At 38.8% G+C, this 27,511-nt stretch overlaps 1 protein-coding gene and 1 non-coding gene across 3 annotated transcripts in view; one reads left to right on the top strand and one right to left on the bottom strand.

The window, feature by feature from the left end:
• The window catches only part of Med14 (mediator complex subunit 14), an 88,359-nt gene that overhangs the window by 57,136 nt on the left and 3,712 nt on the right, over window positions 1–27,511 (bottom strand). For both annotated transcript variants that reach the window (XM_028875927.2, XM_028875928.2), the window contains exons 2-10: window positions 25,272–25,298; window positions 22,766–22,871; window positions 16,984–17,157; window positions 16,262–16,391; window positions 15,315–15,443; window positions 14,693–14,800; window positions 13,900–14,032; window positions 12,771–12,921; window positions 11,315–11,426 (exon numbers count right to left, since the gene is read on the bottom strand). In XM_028875927.2, the coding sequence (XP_028731760.1) occupies window positions 11,315–11,426; window positions 12,771–12,921; window positions 13,900–14,032; window positions 14,693–14,800; window positions 15,315–15,443; window positions 16,262–16,391; window positions 16,984–17,157; window positions 22,766–22,871; window positions 25,272–25,298 (1,070 nt within the window). The remainder of the gene's footprint in view (window positions 1–11,314; window positions 11,427–12,770; window positions 12,922–13,899; window positions 14,033–14,692; window positions 14,801–15,314; window positions 15,444–16,261; window positions 16,392–16,983; window positions 17,158–22,765; window positions 22,872–25,271; window positions 25,299–27,511) is intronic.
• On the top strand, window positions 8,682–8,791 carry LOC114697650. Its single transcript, XR_003735227.1, has one exon. It is a non-coding gene; the product is annotated as a U6 spliceosomal RNA (small nuclear RNA).

The following is a 27,511-nucleotide window of genomic DNA, read 5'->3' as shown; positions in this document are numbered from 1 at the left end:
CTTTATGTATTGGGGGGGGGGGGCATTGAGACAGGATCTTGCTATATAGCCCACATGGCCTTGAGTTCACTTGAACTCAGGATCCTCCAGCCTCAGCTTTTTTAGTGCTGGCATTTTTAAGTGTGAACTGCCATATTGAATCTTTTTAAAAAAACAAAAATAAAAAAATAGGTAATTATTTGTTGAATTTTTGTTGCTCTTATTAAAGAAAAATAAGCATAAAAATATATCCACAGTACAGATTTCAAAAGCTATATAATGGTGTAAATTTCCCTCACACTAAAACTTTTTTTCTTCTTACATTTCTGTAATTTTGTCTATGCATTTTTCATTAATGTGCAATACTTTCCCCTCTTGTGCTTTGTCTTCCTAACATTCGCCTTTCTTCTTTTTCTTTTAATTTTGGTTCGGCTTTCTTTTGACTTTTATTTTGTTCATTTACCATTTCTACTTTTATCCTAAATAAAATTCAAGGTGATCGTCTGTCCTGTTCTTTTTGCTATTTTCTGTTGTATGGTCATTGGTGTTATACTAGTTGGCTTTAATCAATGTTAAGTGTACTCCCACATCAGGTTTGATTTAGTGTTCCAGCACTTAGTTTTGTCTTCTCTGAGTGACGGTTGAGACTGTCTCCTCCTCAGGAGAAGGTTTCTCAGTAAGAAACCCCCCACTAGAACCCACGCGGACAGGTGTGGAAAGAGCAATGCCACAGCAAGGCAACGTGGGACATACAAAAGATCCTGACTCTTCACTCACTAAACCCAAAGACACTGAGGTGGCCCCACTTCTGAACAAAGAATTCAAAAGTCTGTCTGGAGAAATTATTTTGGAAAAATAACAAGCAGATAAATTGAGTAAGGAAGTCAATTGTGGATCCAGATTTCAAAAGCCTGAAAGATAGATGTGAAATTAGCAACACTGATGAGGAGTTCAGAATAGAGACTTGGAGGGAAAGGAAGAAAGTGGGAGGGAAAAACAGAAATGCTAGAAGTGAACAACTAAATAAATCACATGAAAACTTTCCCCAGTGGAAAGTTTCATCAGTACACTAAAATCAAGGAGCTGGCTATGACTCAGGGTTAGAGCACTCACTGCTTCTTACAGAGGAACCAGGCTCCACTCCGAACAGCCACAGGGTGGCTCACAACTATTCCTTAACTCCAGTTCGAGGGGATCCAATGCCTTCTTCATCTGATGTCTTCAAGCATCAGGAAACACACATGATGAACATGAATGTAAAACTCTCATACACATTAATTTGGAAAAATGAAATAAAAAATAGACTAAACCAAGCAGAAAACACAATACCAGAGATGGAAGATAAGGGTGAAGAAATTCTATTAGACATCAACTAAGAAATTAAATAAATAGATCAGCATGACCAGAAAGCCAAATTAACAATCCATGGAATAAATTAAAAATAAAACTAAAGAATCCATGGACTAGACTAGAGATCACTGAGTGGTTAAAAGCACTTGCTGCTCTTACAGAGAATGTAGATTCAGTTCCCACAACCCATACCATAGTTTACAACAACCAGTTCCAGGTATCCAACACCCTCTTCTGACCTCCCTGGGCACTAGGCACACATATACATACATGCAGGCAAAATATTCACTGATAAAAAACAAATTTAAATTAAAAACCTAAGAAAAAGATCCATGGGATAATTTGGGGATATGGCTTAGTGCTAGAGCACTTGCCTAGCATTATCTGAGGTTCTAGATTCAATCCCTGGCAGCAAGCCAAAAAATAAAGGCAGGAAAAAAGAAAAGGAAGGAAAAGAAACAAAATGAAAAGAATGAATCCATAGGATAGTACGAGACATAATGACACACACTTGTGATTCTATATTTTGAAAAGTGAAGTCAGGAGGATTAGGAGTTCAAGGACCATCTGGACCACGTTAGCCCTTGTCTAAAATAGTAATTAATTGATTAAAATAAATAAAAATCCATTGGGTACAAGCAGCTGAAATTAAACACTAAGGACACAGAAAACCTGTTCAATACAATTATATGAGAAATCTTGTTCTTCTGGAAAGAAAAGAACATTTAAACACAAAAGGCATTTTGAGAATGAACATACATGACCCAGAAAAGAACGTCTCTATATACCTAATAGTTAAATGTCCAGTTCTGAAAATAGAAACTATTAGAAGTTTCAAGAGGTTCTCTAGGCAGTTCATGATGACTGGGAAAAGGAGAGACATTTTCATCAATGTACAGAGCCACAACGAGTCGCCCATGTCCTACAAGTAACTTTAATTAAATTCACTTGTTCATATATACAAAAAAAAGTAGGAGGACTACTTGGGAAGAGACCAGGAATGAGAGCAGGAAAAGCAGGTAATAAGAGATGAGTATGATCAATATATATTATATCTATGTATGAAAATGTACAATGAAAGCTATATGGTAATAAGGATTTTATAATAAAAGAGTTGCAAAACAAAAATGACAAATCAAAGTCAAACAAACTCATAAGAATTCATATCAGACAGACCACTCAGCAGAAGCCCTAAGAACCAGGAAAGCAAAGAATGGTACATTTCAAGCCCTACAGGAAATAACTGCTACCAAGATGACTATATCAGTTATTAATTTTAAAAATCAACACAAAATCAGATACGCAAAAGTTACTCAGAAAAGTAAAGGTTAATACATATTAGCAAAGGAAACAATGTGTTAAGATAAAATGATTTTGTTTGTTTGTTTTTGTTTTATGTTTTTGGAGACAGGGTTTCTCTGTGTAGTTTTGGAACCTTTCCTGGAACTTACTCTGTAACCCTGGCTGGCCTCACAGAGATCCACCTGCCTATGCTGGAATTAAAGACCTACGCCACCACTGCTGTTCAATATATCCAATTTTAATAACACTACTGAACACTATTGAACATAAAGAGACAAATAGTGAGTGACTTTAATATTCCATTTTCATCAACAGAAAAATTATCCACACCAAAATAAGTCAACAAAGAAACCTCAAAGTTAAAAGTAGACCATAGATCAAATGGACATAACAGACACCTATAAAATATTTTATCCAACTACTAAGAACCCACACTTCTTGGCAGCTCATGAAACTAAAAACAAACAAACCCAGCACTCAGGAGGCAGAGGCAGACAAATCTGTGAGTTCAAGGCCAGCCTCATTTACAGAGTGAGTTCCAGGACATCCAGGGCTACATAGAGAAACCCTATCTCAAAAAATAAAAAACTGAAAAAAAAAGTGATTGTATCTTTGATACTAAAAGAATACCAACACTCTTCAAACTAGTCCATAAAAATAGAAAGGGAGAGAACATTACCAGACTTACTCCATGAAGTCAGTATTACCCTGATACCAAAACCAGACAAGGAAGAACATACATCAGTTTTTCTGATGAACGTAAGTACAAAACTACTCAAGGAACTACTTGCAAACCAAATTCTGCAACACATTGAAAAGATCATGTTTGATTCCAGGACCAGTCAGAAGATTCCCTATTTCACCCCAGGCCTAACCAGAAATTGACTGCCTACAGCCTTGAGCAGCCAACAAGGGAGCAAGATGGGAGCCATTGATTAAAGCAATAGTGATGTAGTTCTGAGCCCTGTCAAGAGAACCCAAACACCTCCCTCCCTTGCCACACACTCGCAAGCCACTGAGCCTCAAGCAGCTAGCTGCTCTGAATCCCAAGGAACAAGGCTGCAGCTCTTCACAGGCTTATGACCTATAATATGTCCATGGGCTTTGGTGAAAGCTGTAAGAAATCTCTCATCAAGTTCAGCAATCCACATTTTATAAAGCTAACAGAATATGTTATGAAAGAGAAGAAAAATATAGGTTTATCCACTACCACGCCAAGTCCCGATGTAAGATGTAAAAGATGGGAAGATCACCATTTTGAACAGGGTCCCTATTATGAACCCAACCAAGGGAACACACAAGCACACAGGTTCTGCTATCGCATCCAGAGACCAGTTCCACCTCAGCACAGTTTGAAAAACCTTAATAAGAGCTGTCAACAGACACAGACAGTTTTCTTCATCCTAGCCATGAAGATGTTTTCATGGGCCAAAGAACATGTCCCTTTCTGACAATGCCCTCACTGTCTGGGCCCATCAAGTCAATTCCTGTAAGGCAAGGGGTTGGAAGCAGTTCATGCATGTGGTTGTGTGCTACATGTTTTTCTCAAAATCTCATCTGCTATTCTGGAGCTCTTATGCTAGGGAGTAGAGGGGTGTTTGTCAATACCATCGATAAGAAATGGCACCATGTTCTACAGATGATTCATCCCTCTCCATTGTCCGTATACCAATGATTCCTTGGATATAGACTTCTTTCTAAAGCCAATGAGCTGCTGCCCAAGTGTGGCAAGAAGCCCATAGACTAGAAGGAGCTTTGACCCCATGAAACACAGAGTACTCTGTTTCCAGCAATGGTTTTGAGCAGCTGTTATGAAATGAAGTCTTTTTCAGTTATGAAGTCACTGAAAATTTCTCTGTTCTGAAATACCCATCTACATGGAAAAATCTTCTACAAAGGAGCCAGGAATCAGGCTACAGGGATGGCAGCTCTGTACAACCTAATATCCTTTCACAGTCTCTGTACTTGAGCCCTCCAGGTAAGACAGGGTGAGGGCCCCAACCAACACAGGGATAGCTTGACCCAAACCACAAGTACTTCTTACAAGACACATGAGGTCAGTTAAGAAGCATGGTCCTGTACCCTTCTGGCCAGCTCAGTTTGATGCCTGTGACTACTTAACTTTACACAGTAGGTTTAGGCTAGACCTATAGGTTCTAAGGTATCTATAATGGTTATTCTTTGAAAGACCTCTTTCAAGGAGCCTCCAGGCCCTCCCTGTCGACAGCAAGTTTCTGGAAATCTACCTTGGAAATAAAGATCTGTTTCTGGTGGTAGTAAAGGGAACTGCTGTGAGTCTTCACAGACTGGCAGGAAAACAATTTCTTTTCATTCTGTTCTCTGGCTCTTTCCTCCAGGAAAGGGATGAAATTGAGCCAAGAGGAAGAGAGGATATTATCTTGTTTCATTTTGAAATGAGGGGATATTTTCTTCTAGGTCTATGTGGAGTTAATGCTTTTTAAGACAGCTGTCTTATTGTTTGTGGTGCTGGAGAACCAACTCATGATGCTGCTTGTTATGGACTAAAGTAATGTAGTGATCTTTTCTTCTGCAACACTGGAGAATGTCTTGTTTTTGTACATTCCTTAGACAGATGCTTATGCTTTAAATCCTTTCTGAGAATTGCACCTTCAGCCTGGATCTCAGGGCAGATGCTGTTTTTGTAGTTGATAGAATTAACCCTGTCCAAGTTCAATAACAAAAGGTAGTTAACTCTGGAAGGAGAACAAAAAAAGATAATGCTCCAAGATAAAGCAGGTCAAGTTGTTTTCATTTCAGAGGTACAAGAATAGTTCAATAAATGCAAATTATTAAACATAATACAACACAGACTAGCAACAGAGGCCGTATGATTTTCTCAATAGATATACAACAAGCCTGCAACCAAGTTCCACATCACTTCAAAATAAAAGCCCCAGAAAGGAGCTGGAGATGTAGCTACATTGGTAGTATTTGCCACCTAGCATGCATTTGCCACCTAGCATGCATAAAAGCCTGGGTGTGGCACACACTTATACTACCAGCACTTTGAAAGCTGAAACAGTAAGACTACTACTATTCAAAGCCAGCTTAGGCTACACAGTACATTTCAGTAGAGTCTGTGCTGCAGAGTAAAAACCTGTATCTATCAATCAATGAACCAACACACTAAAAGATGAAATAACATACTCATACACCAGCAGAACTAATTCTGGAAAATGGTTGTATTACTGAAAATAATCTAGTTTCAGTGTGACCTCCCTAAAAATTCCAAAGTCATTCTTCACAGGTTTACAATAAACAGGGCTGAAGGGATGGCTCAGCCATTAAAGGCTAGGCTCACAACCAAAAATATAAGAGTTACAATAAATAATCCTGAAACCTACACAGAAGCACAAAAGGCACAAAACAGCCAAAGCAATCCTGAACAGAAAGATCAATGTTGAAGCAGACACAATGCACGCCTGTGCTCCTAGCAAAAGGAGGCTGAGACAATTCAGCCTAAACAGCATGGCAAATACCAGACCAAGCAGGATTATAGAGAGGCCCTGTCTAAAAACAATACACAACAATCAGTGGAGAATGGAGAGAGATGGCTCAGTTGGTAAAGTACCTGTCTTGGAAACACAAGGACCAGAGTCTGATTTCCAAAACCCAAGTAAGAAGAAACTGAGTATGGCGGTGTCATTTGCAGTGCTAGGAAAGTGGGGTCAGGCAGATCCCTGGAGTTCACTTTAGTCTATGTGGCAAATGGTCAAACACTAAGGTAAAAGAGCATTCCAAAAGAACAAGGCTCAAACTGTCCTGTGTGGCCTGCATCCACATGAATGTGATGCTGGAGTCATCACAACGCCTATTTCAAACTACAGGACTGAGCTATAGTAACAAAATAACATGGGACCTGTCACAAAACAGACCTGTATACCAATGGAAGACTACAGACCCCAGAAACAAACCCAGGAAACTACATCCACCTTGTTTTTAATAAGAGTGTCAAAAATGCACACTGGGGGCTTTGAAACAAAATTTAACAAAATAGTGCTGAAAAATTTAACATCCATATACAGAAGAATGAAGCTAGATCCTTGTTATCAAGTCTCTAAGACTTCAATTCGAAATGTTTCAAAACCTAAAACTTGAAATACCCAAAACTTTGAAACTGAGAAAATAATATACAGAGAAACATTAGATATGTACACATAGGCAAAGGACCCCAGTAGATTAAGAAGTACTAGCAAGAATTTATAAATAGGAGTATGTGAAATTAAAAGTCTTCTGCACAGTAAACAATTGCAGGAGTAAAGAGATAGACTCTAGAATAAAAGAAAACCTTTGCCAACAATTACAGGAGTAAAGAGTAGACTCTAGAATAAAAGAAAACCTTTGCCATCAATTACAGGAGTAAAGAGTAGACTCTAGAATAAAAGAAAACCTTTGCCATCAATTACAGGAGTAAAGAGTAGACTCTAGAATAAAAGAAAACCTTTGCCATCAATTACAGGAGTAAAGAGTAGACTCTAGAATAAAAGAAAACCTTTGCCATCAATTACAGGAGTAAAGGCATAGACTCTAGAATAAAAGAAAACCTTTGCCAACAATTACAGGAGTAAAGAGATAGACTCTAGAACAAAAGAAAACCTTTGCCATCAATTACAGGAGTAAAGGCATAGACTCTAGAATCAAAAGAAAGAAACCTTTTGCCATCAATTACAATTACAGGAGTAAAGAGATGAGACTCTAGAACAAAAGAAAACCTTTGCCAACAATTACAGGAGTAAAGAGATAGACTCTAGAACAAAAGAAAACCTTTGCCAACAATTACAGGAGTAAAGAGATAGACTCTAGAACAATAAAAGAAAGACCTTTGCCATCAATTACAGGAGTAAAGAGATGACTCTAGAACAAAAGAAAACCTTTGCCAACAATTACAGGAGTAAAGAGTAGACTCTAGAATAAAAGAAAACCTTTGCCATCAATTACAGGAGTAAAGAGATGGCTCTAGAACAAAAGAAAACCTTTGCCATCAATTACAGGAGTAAAGAGATCAACTCTAGAATAAAAGAAAACCTTTGCCAACAATTACAGGAGTAAAGAGATAGACTCTAGAACAAAAGAAAACCTTTGCCAACAATTACAGGAGTAAAGAGATCGACTCTAGAACAAAAGAAAACCTTTGCCATCAATTACAGGAGTAAAGGCATAGACTCTAGAATAAAAGAAAACCTTTGCCAACAATTACAGGAGTAAAGAGATCGACTCTAGAATAAAAGAAAACCTTTGTCATCAATTACAGGACTAAAGAGATCGGCTCTAGAACAAAAGAAAACCTTTGCCATCAATTACAGGAGTAAAGAGATCAACTCTAGAATAAAAGAAAACCTTTGCCATCAATTACAGGAGTAAAGGCATAGACTCTAGAATAAAAGAAAACCTTTGCCATCAATTACAGGAGTAAAGGCATAGACTCTAGAATAAAAGAAAACCTTTGCCAACAATTACAGGAGCAAAGAGTAGACTCTAGAACAAAAGAAAACCTTTGCCATCAATTACAGGAGTAAAGAGATGGCTCTAGAATAAAAGAAAACCTTTGCCATCAATTATAGGAGTAAAGAGCATAGACTCTAGAACAAAAGAAAACCTTTGCCATCAATTACAGGAGTAAAGAGTAGGCTCTAGAACAAAAGAAAACCTTTGCCATCTATAGATCTGGAAAGGAAATTAGTATCTAGACTCTATAACAAACTCAAAAAATTAAATACAGAAAAATCATCCAAACTCTAAATGAGCAAATGAACAATTTTCCAAAAAAAGGGCCAATGAATACATGAAATGATTTTATGATGTGGCTCTTAATAAAATGCAAATCAAAACTACATTGAGATTGCATTTCATTACAGTCAGAATATCTACTATTAAGAAATCAGCCAGGCATGGTGGTGCACACCTTCAATCCCAGCACTGAGGCAGAGAAGGAGGGTGACAGAGGCAGGCAGATAGATCACTGTGAGTTCGAGCCCAGCCTTGTCTACAGAGCATGTTCCAGGACAGCCAGGAACTGCACAGAAATACCTGTCTCAAAGAAAAAAATCACACATATACGAAAATTGGAACCATACAGGGAAGATCAACATGGCCCCTGTGAAAGGCTAACAAGCAAATTCGTGAAGCATTCCATATTTGCCTAGTGGTAGTAGTATACACCTTAAATCCCAGCATTTGGAGGCAAAGGCAGATCTCTGAGTTTGAGGCCAGCCTGGTCTACAGAGCAGTCTATAGGGCGTGTTCCAGAACAGACAGGGCTACACAGAGAAATACTGTCTCAAAAACAAAACAAAACAACAACAACAAAAAAGGAATCAAATTTAAAAAAAAATGCTGGCAATGATGGGACTGTAAATTAGTACAGCCACTAGAGAAATCAGTATGCAGAATTTAGTTTCCTCAAAAAACAAACTATTGCCGGGCGGTGGTGGCGCACGCCTTTAATCCCAGCACTCGGGAGGCAGAGGCAGGCGGATCTCTGAGTTTGAGGCCAGTCTGGGCTACCAAGTGAGTTCCAGGAAAGGTGCAAAGCTACACAGAAAAACCCTGTCTCAAAAAACAAAAAAAAAAAAAAAAAAAAAAAAAAAAAACTATTGTATGACCCAACTATATCAGTCCTAGGTGGGAGCCTAAGTCGGCTTGCCACAAACACATACATGTTACTGCAGCACTATTCACTACAGCCAAGACTGAACATCAACCTAAATGCCTGTCATCAGATGAATAGATTTTAAAATGTGGAATATATATGCAATGGAATTTCATTTGGCTATAAAGAACAACAAAACTATGGCATTTTCAGGCAAATGGATGGAACTGGAGAACATCATGTTAACCAAAATAAGCCAGACGGAGAAAGACAATTATGTTTCCTTTGATTTGAAGAACCCAAATTCAATATATAGAAGGCATGAAAGGAGGAGCTATTTAACAATATACACAAGACATGAAAGCAGAAGTGGGGGCTACTTTAGGGAAGAAAGGAAGCCATCAGAGAGGGGAAGAGAAGACAAGAGAGCAATAGTGGGAGTGGACATGAGCCAGGTACAATATACACAGACGAAACGTCACAGTGAAATCAGGCTGAGACTGGTAGTGCATGCAAATTGTTCCAGCACTTGAGCAAAGGAGGCACTCACTGACTGAGGAGGACTGCGGAAAGTTCAAAGCCAGTCTGGTCTATAAAGCCAAGGAAGGGGAAAGGAGGGGAGGGGAAGGGGGCAGAGGAGAGGAGAGGGGAGGGGAAGGGAGGAGGAGAGGAGAAGGGAGGGGGGAGCTGAAGAGATGGCTGGAAAAATGACTGTTCCTTCAGAAGACCCTGTTCAATTCCCAGCACCTACATGGCAGCTAACAGTATGTAACTCCAATTCTAGAGAACTCAACACTCTCACATACATGCAGGCAAAACACCCATATACATAAAATAAAAATAAGTCAATCTAAAAAAGTAATGATTAAAAGAAAAGGAGACCTATTGTTTTATGTGCTGAAAGAAAAATTTATATTCATGTGTTAATACTCTAACTTGTTGTCAATCTTATTTTTTACATCTATTCTTCAGTTTTTATTGAATGAATTTTATTGACATAAAATAATTATATATATTTATAGATTATGTGATATTGCAATACATTTATAAATTCAGTAATCGCCATACCCAACACCTTAAAATATTTATGTGATGAGAACAACTAAAAATTTCTTTTGTAGCTATTTTAAAACACACAGTACAGTGTTAGTTATTAATTAGTTGGTCTCCCATTGAACAGAACACCAGCACATTCTTGAATGAATGTGTACTGTCCATTTTTCAAAAGTTCTCTTTGCTTCAGGCAGTGTTTTCTCTCCTTTTATCACAATGACTTTAATTCAGTTCTAGCAGTTACCTAAGAAGTCACTTTTCTCTAAGTACAATGGAGTGATCCAGGCTCTGGACCTTCACTACTACTAGCTTCTACTTTAAAGACACTTCACCTACATCATCTTAATTACACTCTGCACTTTGAGCACGAAGTAATCATGATCAAAAACAATTGGAGGAGTTGGATATGCGGCCCATGCCTGTTATCTCAGCCAGTGAGGAGCTCAAGTAGCAAGCTCCCAAGTTTGAAGGCAGCTTGGGTTATATAGCAAGACTCTACATCAAAAGGGGGGGTGGGGGCTGGGATGGAGGTAAGCACAGTAAATGGAGAACCACATGGAATGGAAGGATTTGATATATCTAAAGTTCTTAAGAGATTAGGTAGGTAATTAAACTTAGAAGACTTCCTCTCTCTTTACATCTGCATTTCTCATTCTTAACACTGTTAATACATTTGCTGAATTATGCTTTGCTCAGCCATATTTTATAAGTACATTATAAAAGTATTTGCAGGGCTGCTTTGATAGGAGAAGAAACTCTAAATTACGAGTCACATTAAAATGTTTCTATTTTAGTAAGTATACATTTTTGAGGAGAGACAATGTGCAAACAATTCAAAAATAAAGACAAGCTAAGTAAGATAAATAAATAATAAGGTAAAAATTAGGACAAGTATGGTAGATTTCAGGTTAAAAGCAACAAAGGCCCAGCCTCCTAAAAAAAACCATACATCAGGGGAAAGTCATATGAGGAAAACCTTTAAATAAAAGAAAAATAAGAGCATCATTTGAAAACACCTACAGTTTTCATTAGCATTGAAGCTTCTAAGAATGGCCTTCAGTTCCTGCAGCTTCTGATGGGCTCTTGCATGAACACTGTCAATCAGGAGCTTTTCTATTGATAAGTGGTCAATCTGCATAAATAGCAACAACAAAATCAAATGGACAATTAAAACATCTTGACTATAAAAGTGTGAATGCACACAACTGTGCCTTAAGATACTTCTTTTTCAGTATTGGAAATTAACCAGTATAAGCAAACTTAGATAAAGTAAAAATATAACTTGAATGATTCTGAGCTTTGAATTATTTTCTGACATTAGAAACTTCAAAACTAAAATTGATATTCTGCTAAGTATAGGAGGATGGGAGTATAGTTCAGTTGGCCAAGTGCTCAGCATTGCATGAAGCTCTGGATTTAATTCCCCAGCATGTCATATACTGTGTGTGGTGACCCATGCCTGTAATCCCAGCACTCAGGAGGTAGAAGCAGGAGGATCAGAAATTCAAAGGTTATCTTCAGATACGTAACAAGATTGAGGCCAGCCTGGGTGACAAGAGACCCTTCCTTGCACTTGGGAGGCAGATGTAGGCAACTCAATCTATGTGAGTTGAGGCCATCCTGGTCTACATAGCAAGTTCCAGGCCTCCCATGGCTTCATAGTGAGATTCTGCCTCAAAACAACATATACATATCAGTAGTCACAGTTCTCAGAGATGCCAGACCTTAAAAAATACAATGGTCTGATTTAAACTACAAAACTTAAACTAGGCTGGGGGCATAATTTAACATAAGACTGTATACTGCCGGGCGTTGGTGGCGCACGCCTTTAATCCCAGCACTGGGGAGGCAGAACCAGGCGGATCTCTGTGAGTTCAAGGCTTGCCTGGGCTACCAAGTGAGTCCCAGGAAAGGCGCAAAGCTACACAGAGAAACCCTGTCTCGAAAAACCAAAAAAAAAAAAAAAAAAGACTGTATACTTAGATGCAATCCACAGCATTGCCCTACATACTAAACTGAAAGAAGATATTAAAAATTTTGTAATCAGATATTAAAAAGACCAAAAAAAAAAAAAAAACAAATATAGGAGTATAAAACTGGGTTGGGGATTTAGCGCTCAGTGGTAGAGAGTGCTTGCCTAGCAAGCGCAAAGCCCTGGATTTGATCCTCAGCTCAAAAAAAAAAAAAAAAATAGGACTGAAAAGCTTTCTGCTCTCTCTAGAAAAAAATCTGCATCTAATTATAGCCCCCACTACTTTGTTACTATATGACCCAGGCTGTCCTCAAACTCTTCTGTATATGCCTGGGTTTGGTCCTCAGCTGGGGGGGTGAGGGAGGAAGAAAAAAAAGTCTAAAACAAGTTTCATACAGGGTTTTAGAAATAATTACATATTTTAAAGAATTTCTGCTGAAAGTTTTATATGTGCTCAATTATATTTATTTAATCAATCAGTATCAATCAGTAAGAACCCTTTACCTTCATAGCTCTTTCTACTAATTTAGAATCCGAAGATGGCAAAGGAGGATCATGAAAGATCTGTAAAGGCTTGGAGACATCATTCTCATCGATTTTAATTGTGACTTTGTGAACTGATGCTGTGCCTGTTTTTCTCCCTAGAACCTGCTGACTGAAAAAGGGTAGGGGAGAATGACATAAATATGGCTTGTTAACTTTTACAGTCAAACAGAAACATGCATTAGATGCTACGGAGTCAGAACCTTGAACATAGCAGGCCCTCAGTGTGATTAGTACTGAGAAGTTATTCCATAATGCAATTCAGCATTTGCTCTATTACATTTTAAAAACAGATACTGATTTTAAAAATAAAATACATGTACTCACAAAAAAAACCCCAAAACTTAAACAGAAACCATCTTGTAAGTACTATCTGCCTCTGATTTATCTACAGAAAATCAGAAATCAAGTTCAAACAAGATTTAAAGGTAAATAGCCTCATACCAATTTTCTCCAAATCAGTTTTCAAAGTTACAATTCAAAATGGGAAACTGTGATAAACAAGTACGTTTTAAAAAGTGATAACTCAATAATCTATCCTTTGGGGACTAGGGATCTAGCTCTATTGGTAGAGTGCTCACTTTACATGCATAAGTCCCTGGGTTTAATCACCAGCACCACAGAAACCTCAATCTAACCTAATAGTCTTTGAACAATCTGACATGAGCCCATGGTAAGCTAATTTAATCTTTTTTTTTTTTTAAGATTTATCTATTATGTATTCAGTGTTCTGCCTGCATATATGCCTACAGGCCAGAAGAGGGCGCCAGATATCATCACAGATGGTTGTCAAGAGCCACCATGTAGTTGCTGGAAATTGAACTCAGGTCCTCTGGAAGAGCAGTCAGTGCTCTTAACCTCTGAGCCATCTCTCCAGCCCGGTAAGCTAATTTAACTTAAAAATATAAGAAAGATAGCAATTATGGATGTCTCATGTGGTCTACATGATACTGGGACTTTATTAAATTAAATCACATTACTCTGGGTACATAGCTATTCATATGTAATAAATCAGTTGTATGAGGGAAAGAAATTTTAAAAAACCAGGATTCCCTTCTCGCACAGACCTACCAGAACCAATTTTACTTACTTCCAAACTGAGAGAGAGAGGCACTTTCCGGCATGATACCTTTCCACCTGGACAAGGTCGCCCCACCTCTCTCGGATTAACATTAGAGTCTGGGAATGTAACACTTCTAATTGAAGTGATAAGCAGAAACAATCTGATTTAGCATGTTAAGCAAAGCTAATATGTTATTCAGGCAGCCAATAAGAACAGGCAAACATCATCTAACAAGGAGTCTATGCCCAAAAAGCTGGCAATGAAGAAATTCTTTGGAATCATCTTTGTCTAATGACTCACCCTAAATAAGACAAAATTTGTGGTTTTCTGAACCTATATTCTCAAATGACAAATCCTAAGTAGTAAAGTATGTGGCATAATTTTAGAAAAATGGTTGATAAGTTTGGCCTAAATAAGCAAAACTAGGTCCAGGTTTGTCCCTTAATTCCTCACTGTTTACATTTTCAGACCTAAATGGTACAGGTTTTCATTATGTAATACAGGCTGGCTTTGAACTAGCTATATAGCCTTGCCTCTCAGGTACTGGGATTACAGGCATGTACCACCTTGCCCAGCAAACAATGCTATTTCTAAGGAGTTGCCTGCAAAGTCAGTGGTAAAACTTGAAATCTGTCTTACTATAGATGTATCTTAATTTCCACTGGCTGGTTCTCCATGTCTATTTCAACTCAAAAGAGTTAAGGTATGGGAAGGAGAGGCCAGACTACTACACTTCAGGACAAAGGATAAACAGAAAATGTAGTGGAAAGAGGGAGACACAAAATCCTTACAGTACATGTCTCAAATTTCAAAAGGATACGTAGGCAGTTGTACATGTCCTGAAGAGGTTTCTCATCCGCAAAGAGCCGAGACTGCACCAACTGATGGATAAAGTCGATTTGCATGCTATGAACCAAAGCGCGGCCATCTTCCATTGGCAGAAGAAAAGAAGGCAGTTCATTAGAAAGAGTAGTCAGTGTTATAGCATTAACAGAGAGAGAATATACTAAAAATGAATTTAAAATTAAAAAAAGAGGAACCAAGATTATCTTGAGAAAACTATAGAACATTATACACTGAGAAACACTGAAATTTCTCCAGTCAGTAGGTAATTATGCTTATCAAATTTTGCTTCAAATTACAGAATAAATTGCTACACATTTTTCTGTAGGAATACTTCAATATAAGAATGCCAAAACCATAAAAAATAAAAATTTGAGAAACAAAAAATATCAAAACCGAGCCGGGCGGTAGTGGCGCACGCCTTTAATCCCAGCACTCGGGAGGCAGAGCCAGGCGGATCTCTGTGAGTTCGAGGCCAGCCTGGGCTACCAAGTGAGCTCCAGGAAAGGCGCAAAGCTACACAGAGAAACCCTGTCTCGAAAATCAAAAAAAGAAAAAAAAAAAAAAAGAATATCAAAACCAGTACTATGATGCGTTACCTCCTGTTTCCTTATCCTCAACTAGAATTTCTAGCTTGAGAAGGCGCCATGGAACTTCTGGATCATCACCCATTACTGTCAAAGTTGCTTCAAATTCTCCTTCAACTCGAAACTTCACACGGCCATTTGCTTTTAGAAGAGGAAGAAGTGGACACCGCTTTAAAACAATAAGCTTCTGGCCCATCTCCAAGTTTCAGTCTCATTTATGAGCCATTTTAAATAGACTGTAAATTTTGTCCTAAGTGTTGAACCAAGTCAATGGTTCAGACACAGACAGCAGCCAATACCTTCCTACATATAAATCAACAGCATAGCATGTTCTCCAGGCTCAACTTTGGGGCCTCTTTTCTCTTCCAGCCTCAGGTAATCCTACTCACTGCCCCCAGTGCAAATACCAGCACTTTATTTTTAGGTACTAAAAAGAGAACAATTATGGATGGCAAATCAGATTCAAATACCACAAAAATCAAAACTTCATCTACTTGAACAAAACCCAAAAGGTCATTTAAGAAAATATTCTTTTTTAAGGTTTATTTATTCATTATGTACACAGTGTTCTGTCTGCATGCATGCCTGCATAACAGAAGAAAGCACCAGATCTCATTATAGATGGTTGTGAGCTACTGTGTGGTTGCTGGGAATTGAACTCAGGACCTCTGGAAGAGTAGCCAGTGCTCTTAACCTCTGAGCCATCACTCCAGCCAAAGAAAATATTTTTTGGTTTGTCTGGTTTTTTGTTTTTTGTTTTTTTTTTTTTTCTGAGACAGGGTTTCTCTGTGTATACTCAGCTATCCTGGATCTCACTTTGTAGATAGACTAGGCTGGTCTCAAACTCACAGAGATCCACCTGCCTCTGCCTCCCCAGTGGTGGGATGAAAGGCATACACCACCACTGCCCGGCCAGCCCAAGAAAATATTCTTACAAAAAAAAAATTTTAGGTACATACCCACTGTAAGATTTGCTAGCTGTGGAGGAAGATCTGTTGTTACAAGCCTATGTCTAAGAATTTGATTAAGCTGATGAAGTGTGGCTTGTTTCTCAATTTTGGTAATTGGGTCTGGAGGAATAATTTTATCCTACAAGGAAAAAAAAGTCTTTAAAAGAATACACAAAAAGATAAAATTGTTTACCTGCACCTGCCTTTATCCATTTTCTTACTTTACTCAAGACAACCACAACACTCATTTCTGTTATCTACATCCAGTAATAGTGACTATGCATTTGAGTGCAAATAATTCCCAGTCACCTTGCTAAAACCATGCTCTTCATTGTGCTCCATTTATAACACCAAGTTAGTATCACTAGATTTCCTCTATTTCTTTCCTAAATGTGCACAATACAAGAGCACCGACGCATTCAACTACCATCATACATTCTGAATGCACTTCCAAAAACGCTGCTACTGCTGGGCAATTATTTTCATACCTGAAATACACTAAATAATATTTGCACATCTGCTCACTCCTAACAAAGACAGGGAAAGCGGAGGAAATGGAGGGGAAAAAAAGGATCTACTCACATCATGACCCCAATTTATTTCAAACTACCACACCTTACTTGTAGAGAAAAAAACTACATAAACTGGTTTTAAAAATATAAGTTTTCCTATGCTACATAATCCAAACCCAAAGCCTTCAAATTTTTTGAGTACAGGGGTAAAAGACTTACCCTGATGCAGGTTGGAAGTCGTGGATAAGAGCCAGTAGTCAGCACATCAATGGCATATGGGATAGCAAAACTAGGCAGGCGTGCATGGACCAGTGCATCTCTAGCTAAGGAGGCCAAGCGATCAGCAGTGTCCACAAACAAGATAGCTTGTTGATCTAAAAAGCTCGAGATCATCTTTAAAGCAAAGGGTAAATAAGCTACCTTGGAAATTGTTTTTTCATTAGATATCATTTGCAAGCTTCAAAAGATATTAAAATAGGTGGTTCCAAATTTATTTGAAGAAGTATCTACATTAAAATAGTACTTTTCTTTCATTTCTCCACTTCTGACATCACTCATACATAATACCAAATATTAAGAATAAAATAAAATGTTTTTACTCTGACAGACTTCTAGTACTGGGTAGCAATGAATCATGGACTCCTAGACTGCCTTGATCTACATTTTAACTCTGTAATTTCCTAGCCCTGTTTGCTTGTTAATCTTTCTATACCAAAAGTTTTCAACAGTAAAATGGAGGTACTGAAGTTGTTCTGACACTAAATACTACACACCTAACCTTCAGAACACAGGAAACACTCAGTAAGTACATACATACATACATACATACATACATACATACATACATACATACTGCCAGTATGAGAACCAGGCACCTTTCTGTCTAATACAGAAATTCTCAGTTCTCTATTTAGTGCAGTGGTGGAGTCATCACAAGGTTGAAAAACTATCTCCTTCAAACCTTTAGTTTTGTTTTACATCAATACCTATCATTCCTTTCTCTCATGTCCTTCAAACAAGCTTCTAGCAGACAACTTAAACCCTGTCACCCAGAATTAATGTAGTAGGGCATCATACATAGACAGTGATCTGTATTTTCTTTCCATTTCTAGTTATTTTATTATCTAATTTCTACAACTCCATAATTACTATCACCTTAGAGATGAGAAGAATGGATTCATAGGTGAAGACCCTTTTCCAAAGAAATACAGCTTAATATTAGAGAAGCCAGAACTAGGAAATGGGTTTTTTCCTCTTAGTTAGACTCAGTATATATAGCTTAACCCCAAAGAAATGCTACCTTTTATAACTAGTGCAATGCTCTATCAACGCCACCAACACTAATCTCTTATTCATAGCTATGACACTACCAAAACACAATCTCAACTGCTGAGCTGGTTTTAACTCAAATGTAGGCCATTTTAATAATCTTGTCGGGACTGGAGAGATGGCTCAGCAGTTAAGAACACTGGCTACTCTTCCAAAGAAACCGGTGCAATTCCCTGTGCCCACATGGCAGCTCACAACTGTCTGTAACTCCAGTTACAAACAACTATGGGACCTGACAACTATGGCAAAGAACCAATGCACATTTAAAAAAAAAAAAAAAAAAAAAAAGAATCTTGTTCCAGGCAGCGGTGGTGCACATCTTTAATCCCAGTACTCAGGCAGCCTGGTCTACAGAGTGAGTTCTAGGACAGCCAGGACTATACAGAGAAAACAAACAAAAAAACAAAACAAATAAAAAAAGAATCTTGTCACTTAGCTGAGCAGTGGTGGTGCACACTTTTAATCCTAGCACTTAGAGACAGAAGCAGGTGGATCTCTATGAGTTAGAGGCCAAACCTGGTCTACAGAGTGAGTCCTAGAACAACCAGAGCTACACAGAGAAACCCTGTCTCGGGGGAAAAAAAAAAATCTTATCACTCAGGTGAAAATGTTCATAAGATCAAGTTAAAGGAAAAGAAAACCAGAGACCTCCCCTCTGGGAAGATGGGAGATAACTGAGATATTTATCTAGCCTGCAGTACTGTGTAATGAAACACTTGCAGAAGTCAAGATACACTACACTCAGTTACATTTCTTTTTTTTTTTTTTTTTTTTTTTTTTTTTTGGTTTTTCGAGACAGGGTTTCTCTGTGTAGCTTTGCGCCTTTCCTGGAACTCACTTGGTAGCCCAGGCTGGCCTCGAACTCACAGAGATCCGCCTGCCTCTGCCTCCCGAGTGCTGGGATTAAAGGCATGCCCCACTATGGCCCGACAAGTTAATTTCTTTAACTTAGAAATTAAACTAATACTAACGCTTTAGTTTTGAGCAATTTATTAGTAAACTCACAGCTACTTAGTAATCGGTATCTTTTTAAAACATATATACACACCAACTATCAATACTGTTAGACTTTGAGCAGTAAATGCCATTTCTCTAAAGAAGAAATACAAATGGCCAATGAAAACGTGCTCAATATCACCAGTCAACAGGGAAACGGATGTTGAAAGTCTAGTGAAAGCTAGGCATGGTGGTCCATGCCTGTAATCCAGCACTCAGGACACTGAAGCAGGAAGATCACAAGTTTGACTCTAGCCTAGGCAACATAGCAAATACAAGGCCAGCCTAGATTACACAGTGAAACCCTGCCTCAAAAGAAAGACAGTCAGAATGAGTGAATGGACAGTGAGAAACCTAGTAAGATACCACTAGGATGGCAAAACTCAAAGCAGATAATATCATGGATATGGAAAAGATTAATTAGATCCTTCATACATTGCTGGTGGGAATGTAAAATGGTACAGCCATTTTAGAGAACAGTCTGGCTGATGATGAAACAATTTATCTATGTATGATACAGACACTTTTCCTTATGTATGTATTCAAAAGAAAGAAATATACAAAAAACTTTGTAACATTACGTATAATAGCTCCAAACCAGAGTCCAAATAGAGAAGAATGTGTGTTTCCATGCAATTTAATATAAATGAAGTACTGATACATAAAGAAGCCTTTGAAAAAAGAACATATATGAGTCCATTTATAAGAAATGTTCAGAGTTAAGCAAACTCAAACAGACAGATAAGTAGGCAAATGGTTGCCTATAGGTAAGGGCTAGGAGTGATAGATAAATGGTCCAAGTTTTCTTTTTGTGCTGATAAAAATTCTAAAATTGTTTGTGTCAAATTGACAATAAAAACTAACAGGAGCCGGGCGGTGGTGGCGCACGCCTTTAATCCCAGCACTCGGGAGGCAGAGCAGGCGGATCTCTGTGAGTTCGAGGCCAGCCTGGGCTACCAAGTGAGTTACAGGAAAGGCGCAAAGCTACACAGAGAAACCCTGTCTCGAAAAACCAAAAAAAAAAAAAAAAAAAAAAAAAAAAACTAACAGGATATGCTTCAAAAGGCAAATCTATAGCCTAGAATTTTCCAAAATTCAACTTCTTTATGCTCTTTTTCCTCCTTTTGATTTGGCAACTTTCACATAAGTCTTGGTTATAATAGGGCCATCAAGTGAAAGAGGCTGGGCAAAAACAGCAGGCTAGAAACTGAGGTGAGATGTAAGAAGCACAGACGTGCTGTGGGTTCTTTGCAGAGTGGGGTTTTTGTGGAATAAGCACCTTCATCAACTTACAAATAGAAAATTCCCCATTAATATATTTTCAACTTACCAGAGTGCTAAAAAAATAAATACACTATGGTACCACCATGCCAGGTAGCCGGGTCATTTTTATTTTAGAAGCTTGATAAACATCAGAAAATTTCTGAAGCTCTCAAATATAATTTAGCCAGTGCCAATGTGTTAATCTGCTTTAACCTTTGAAAGCTAATAACCTTTTTAAAAAAAATAATTTGTTTCATGTGCATTGGTGCTTTGCCTGCATGCATGTCTGTATGAGGGTGTCAGAGCCCTGGAACTGGAGTTACAGACAGTTGTGGGCTGCCATGTGGGTGCTGGGAGTTGAACCCAGGTCTTCTGGAAGAGCAGCCAGTGCTCTTAACTGCTGAGCCATCTCTCCAGGCCCAAAAATTAGTAACCTTTGAAAATGTCATTAAATAAAAGAATGAAAACAAAAAAATGGAATTCGAACATCACTGTAAAGCTTAGTGTAGCTCTGCACTTCCTTTCCATTCACAAATTTAATTGACAACAACCAGACATGTATTTGGTCTTGTAGAGCTGAGCTTTTTAGAAAGGGAACGTCTACTGTGCAGTGGTGGCACACGTCTCTAATCCCAGCACTTGGGAGGCAGAGATAGGCAGATCTCTGTGAGTTCGAGGCCAGCCTGGGCTACAGAGTGAGTTCCAGTAAAGGCGCAAACACAGAGAAACCTTATCTTGAAAAACCAAAAAGAAAGAGAGAGAGAGAGAGAGAGAGAGAGAGAGAGGGAGGAGGAGAGGAGGGAGGGAGAGGGAGGGAGGGAGGGGGAGAGGGAGAGAAGGAGGGGGAGGGAGGGAGGGGGGAGGGGGAGAGGAGAGGAGGAAGGGAGGAGGGGAAGAGAGGAGGGAGAGGAGAGAGAGAGAGAGGAAGGAAGGAAGGAAGGAAGGAAGGAAGGAAGGAAGGAAGGAAGGAAGGAAGGAAGGAAGGAAGGAAGGAAGGCAGGCAGTGTTCCTCATCTGTGAACACCAAATCATCTTTCCCCAGTTAGCTCAGTGAGCTCACTCAAGGCCCCTAGGTTGTCCTCTTCACAGTCACAGCTTAAAACTTCATTGGCTTTTGTTGTTATTGTTGTGTGGAAACAGGATCTGTTGCAGGATCAACTGATCCTCCTGCCTCCACCTCCCAAGTGCTGAGATTACAGGCAAACATCACCATGCCTGGTTCATACAGTGCTGGAGATAAAGCTTATTACAATTACATGCTGTAGAAGTACTACCAAATGAACTACATTTCCAGTCCCTTAAAATGTTTTTGAGGGGCTAGATTTTTGTCTCTGTTACCCTTCACTCTATTAAGTCACTTCTTTGAATTAAGAGTAATTCAACTGTTAAAAGAGTATGAGCTTCCTGAAGGCAGGGACTATGCTTAGAGCCCTTATAGCCCATGTTCAGTAGTTTTGGAGCATAAGTAAATGAATAAACAACTGAACTGATACATGACGTCATCAGTTCTTTGACCTTGAAGCCATGTATTTTCTAGAAATTGTATCATCTCATCTGTTAAAACAGAAAAGAGAGGCCGGGCGTTGGTGGCGCACGCCTTTAATCCCAGCACTCGGGAGGCAGAGCCAGGTGGATCTCTGTGAGTTGGAGGCCAGCCTGGGCTACCAAGTGAGTTCAAGGAAAGGCGTAAAGCTACACAGAGAAACCCTGTCTTGAAAAAAAAAAAAAAAAAAACAGAAAAGAGAGACTCTGCCATTCTCACAAGGACATCAAAAATCAAGAAGCAAACTTTGAGAGAACCTTACAAATTCTAGCTCAGTGGTTCTCACTCTTCCTAATGCTGCGACCCTTTAATACAGTTCCCCATGCTGTGCTGATCCCCAACCATGAAACTATTTTCATTGCTACTTCATAACTGTAATTTTGCTACTGCTATGAATCGTAATGAAAATATTTTTAGATAGAGGGCTGCCACCACCAGGTTGAGAATCACTGCTCTAAAGAATCATCCAGTTCTTGAAGCTAACCATTTCTCCCCTTTAATTCCTCCTCATATACTCTCTTCCAGGTATCTCCTCCTCTTCTGTAAAGAAATACTAGGCTTATTTATGTCATGTGTCCATAAATACATAGTAGGCTTCCACAGAAATGCATTATGGAATTTCATAAAGGAACATTACTGAGATCAGTAATAACATTTAATCAACAGATGTTAAAGCTAAACTTCTAAAGCATGCAAGACATTTAAAGTTATTTTGTTTGTTTTAAGACAGCATCTTGCCGTGTAGTTTTACTAACCGAAGTCATGACTGTCTTTTCCAGAGCCTCCTGGGGGCTCATATCCCAGGCATGTGTTTCCATGTCCACCTTTCAAACACTATTTTATACAAAGTAAGATCAAAGTCTCACTCACCGCACACTTCTCGACTTTGCCAGCGTCATTAGCCCACTTTACTAAAGCTAATAATCGAACGAAGAGTTGACGTGTCCGGCTAGCAAACTGGACAATTTCTATTTTCCTGTAAAATAAAGTAATTCTCATCTGAACCAGCACATTATATTTCCCAATTTGTTTCAAATTTGAATTATTTTAAAGTGTTTGTTTACAAGCACAACAAAATTAACCTAAATTATTTGCACAAATATTAGTTTCATCTCATCTCTGTGTCCTGCCTGTCTGTACCTTTAACCACAGAGCAACAGATCCAATAGGAGTTTTTCCACAATGAATTACATTTTGAAATTTTTTTATTATAATAAATGATTCCTATAATCTAGTGAATTCATGGATATGAGGTAGTAGAAGTTAAATGAGTCACAGAAGGGACCAAATTAGGAGCTATGAAGTATAAATTTCATAACTGAAACTACTGGTAATTAGTTACCATTTTGGTTAGAGGAGTTGAAATATATTCTTTACTAAAGCTTGAAACTGTGTTCTTTCTACAAAACCAAGGGCTACTTCCCAACTTGCAATTAACATAACTGAAAAAGCACTTAAAGACCTTGGCTATGAAACTCTTTCCTCTGATGAATTTCAGTAGCAAAGTTAAAGACGAACACACTGAAGAGTAAAAGAAAAGGTAGGTCTGTCCATATCTATTTTTATACTGGACTCAATTCTAAGTTTTTTCACCCAGCAATCACCAATATTTATCTCATAAAGCTTCATTAAAAACTCTCTGCCTTCTATGTTAGCTAGACCTCTTTACTTCTGCACTACTATACAACTGAAAATCATACCTTTCATTGTTTAAGACACTAGAAAAAAGAAAACTTCAACATGCCAAGACTGATGGCAAGACCCAGCAGAATACCAACCTAACTTCAAATGTGGTCGAATTCTACTAATTTTAATGTGACTTTTCAATGACCTACAAATCCAACCAACGTCTCTGCATCTTGTCAATAACATTACCATGATGCAATGCACCCAACTAAGTTTTTGCTTAAGTCTAATGCTGACCGAATATGTCAAAGTCAAGCTACTATTGGAGTGTATGAAGACCACACACAATCTGAAAAGCTTCCTTAAGAACAGTCAACACCATGATTACTAGAAACAGAAAAAGAAAAGCCAAGGGCACACTTATGGCTCTTTGTTAGTGTCTGTCAAGGATTATAAAAGAAAACAAGCAAGACTGCGATACAACCTAAGTGTTAAAAGGACATTAAGATCTGACAGGGCTGGGGTTGTAGCTCAGAATATAAGGCTCTGGTTCAACACCTGGCACCTCACAGCCACCTGGACACCACCTACATCAGGACTCAGAATGTCAGTGCTGTCTCTCTCTTACCAACGAGCAACTAGGTTTGTCTATTATTTTCTTCCTAAATATGCTCCTCTATCAAAAAGATGTCCTTCTCTGTAAACTACTGCAATGTGGTTTTCTGATACCACACTGTCTCAACTGACAGGGTACACAAGTTAGTTCTCTAAAAGCCCAGTGTGCTTTCCCACCCCATAAGAGGCAGGCAGAACAAACCTCGCTTGTTTCCTTCTTTAAAACTGACCAGCCAGCCTGGTAGTGTCACACCTTTAATCCCAGCACTGAGGAGGCAGAGGCAGGTGGATCTCTATGAGTTTCAAGACCAGCCTGGTCTACAGAGCCAGTTCCAGGACAGTCAGGGCTACACAGAGAAACCCTGTCTGGAAAAACTGAAAACAAAAAAACAAAACTGACCAGCCAAGTCACAATATAGATTAAGTTTCAGTTGTGTCTTCCAGTTTTATCTTTTTTATTTGTGTCTAACTCTACAAATAGGGCATTTGGTGTTGGTAATGGAGAGGAAGCCACTAATAAATACTCTAAACCTCACTAGTGACTTGGTCTTAAAACCAACACCAAGGCACATAGGTAGTATCAAAGGTATAATCAAGTTAGCCTTTTATCAGTCCAATTTAAATCCCGATAATATGATCTCCTTTAATCTTAATTTATCTTGTTCCTTTGGCCTATGGAAACATAATAGTGTTGTCTTAAGTCCCGAGCTTAAATTGGATCAAAATTTTTTCAACTATAAAATAGCAAGAGTAGGAGACTAAAGTCAGTGTGCTAAAAGATATCTAACAGCATCGTTAGAGCAACTAGTAAATTAACAACCAGGTGTCCAAAGCCAGTCTACTCCTCAACTTCCACTACAAACTATATGGTTACATTTTCCTAGTCCTCCCAAGGCCTTGCCTTGGTCAGTCATCAATAAAGGTTTAAAGAACAAAGGTTCTATACATCCAAGTACCAAGAGTGAGAAAACTGCATTCTCTGGTGCTCCTGACTAAATACACAGTTCTAGGTTTCTTTGGGCCTAGGTTCCTAATCCAAAGCCCTACACCAACCATCAACAGCCCCATACCCATACTCACAGATTAGAAGAAGAAATCATTAAGGAGAAAGATTTAAGATTTTTTTCATACTTACCTTTCCACGTCAGATTTCCTTGGCAATCTAAGAAGAAAAAAGAAGTTGATTAAATATATGCATGCCTTGGTCAAATGTGACAACCGCCTTTACTCTACTCTACTTCTTATCTTCATGCTTTCAGAAAAACTGAGCAAACAGTAACTGTAAGCTCAAGTGGCTGCTAACTCCCGGCACTGATAAATTAGCAACAATATGGCTGTTAAGTAGAAACTGAGAAAGCAACATTTCTTTCCACTCAAAATGATCCTGAAGATACTGTGTAAACTTCAAACACTTAAAAAGCTCAAGTCCTGGGGTGTGGTGGTGAACACCTTTAGATCCCAATACTCAGGAGGCAGAAGCAGGAGAATCTATTTCAGTTTGAGACCAGCTTGGTCTACATAGTGAGTTCCAGGACAACCAGAACCACACAGAGACCCCCTTCTCTAAAACATAAATAAATAAATATCCCAAGTCTCACATCAGCACACAGTATCAGAGTCAAAAAAGGTATCTTTGAAGATCAAAATGGCTACAGGTGTAGGACTAGTGCTTAGTTCTCAGTCTCTCTGAACCCAAACCTCTGGGAGCACTTTGATTCCTAGCAGTAATCCCAGTACGTTGTGTTATAGTAGGTGAATCAGGAAGCTAAGGGTGTAATCAAGGTTTTATGGCAATTATACATTGCACAATGGTTAGATGAAGAATTTATATTATTTTTAAATAGAACCAGTAGTGTTCTTGATTTCTTTTTGCTAGTTCTCCAGTATTAATTGCCAGCAACTTATGTTAACTTTCTCCTTGATAAATTATACTACTATTCTATTGATGCTTGGAAAGGTCTTAATCAGCCTTCTGAACCTCCACATTCCAGTAACCTCTAGCTCATGGTCTAAGGTTTGATGGTCTGAACACCTCTCACGCCTGCCCAGCAATCATCGGATCCTGAAGAATGTGCCCCAGCTGCTTAATGGTCTTCCCCTAAATACACACATGGGCCTCATAAACAGAAAAGTACAAGGAGGGAGAACTATTAAAGTGAGCTCTGTCTTTTTCTCAGGGAAGACACTTGGATGACTGGAAGCTACAGGTATGAGCAGGGTGACAGAAGAGCTAGCTTGAGTATACAGTTCAGCGGCAGAGCACCTGCATCACACATGCCTGGGGCTTAATCCCTGAGGGGAGAGCAGAGGTTCAGGACAATGGTGGACACCAAGCCAGAGGTCAAGGTCTGGGTGAGAGTTTAAACTAAGTAGAGCCTGGAAAGGCCAGTGTACTAGAAAGCCAAGTAGAAACTGAAGGCCTGTTAGAAGGCTGTAGATAAGAACAGGTATGGTAGCACAGCCTGTAATCACAAGCACTTGGGAGGACAGGACTGCCAAGAGACCAGCCCAGGAAGCAGAGTAAGACCCTGTCTCAAAGACTGCAAATAAAAGGAGTCCCTGGTAAATTCCTCCACAGGAAAAAAAGCTCCTCAGAGTACTCCCTGAGAAGCCTTGTTCTAAAGAGAGACAGAAATGAGGATTAGGGGGATGGGGAGACAGTAGAGCTTAGGGGTAGAATAGGAAGGCAGGAACCATTGTTCCAGCTCCTACCTGCCCCCAGAGACCCTAAAAGATCAGCTCCCACCAGAAAGTCGACCATTTCTAGGACAAAGGCCAAGATTTGCTGCCTGCCTCCTTTCTCTCCCAAATGCTTTCACTTCTATTTTAAATTCCTTTATGAAATCCACCACATGGGGGGAAAACCCTAAGATGCAAATGTTGAAGGAAGGAACAGAGCATATGTATTCCACACTTCAGTAAGTTTATGTGGCTGGAATCCTAGCAAAGAGGTTAAAAGGCCAAGAATAGAATATATGCCCCTAAAAAGTTAAGGCAGAAAGTTTGAACATGTGTTGGAGGCGAGCAAGCAGAAGGAAAAAAATATTCTAAGCCTCCCTAGTGACTTGGTCTAAAAAAACAAAACCAAGGAACATAGGTAGCATCAAAGATATAATCACCTTTTTTCCCAGTTTTTTTTTTTTTTTTTTTTTTTTTTGAGACAGGGTTTATCTGTATTAACAGTCATAACTGTCCTGGAACTCACTCTGTAGACCAGGCTGTAGACTCACAGAGATCCGCCTGCCTCTGCCTCCTGAGTGCTGGGATTAAAGGCGTGCGCCACTGCTGCCATCAAAGCTGTTTTTTATCTTTGTGTTTCAGACAGAACCAGATGTTGAAAAACTAAGTACCATGTCCCTCAAGACTTACATTAAT

This window comes from Peromyscus leucopus, chromosome X (genome assembly GCF_004664715.2).
Source record: "Peromyscus leucopus breed LL Stock chromosome X, UCI_PerLeu_2.1, whole genome shotgun sequence".
NCBI classification, from domain to species: Eukaryota; Metazoa; Chordata; class Mammalia; order Rodentia; family Cricetidae; genus Peromyscus; species Peromyscus leucopus.
Note: the sequence above shows the minus strand (reverse complement) of the source record. Positions and strands in the feature narration are given on the sequence as shown.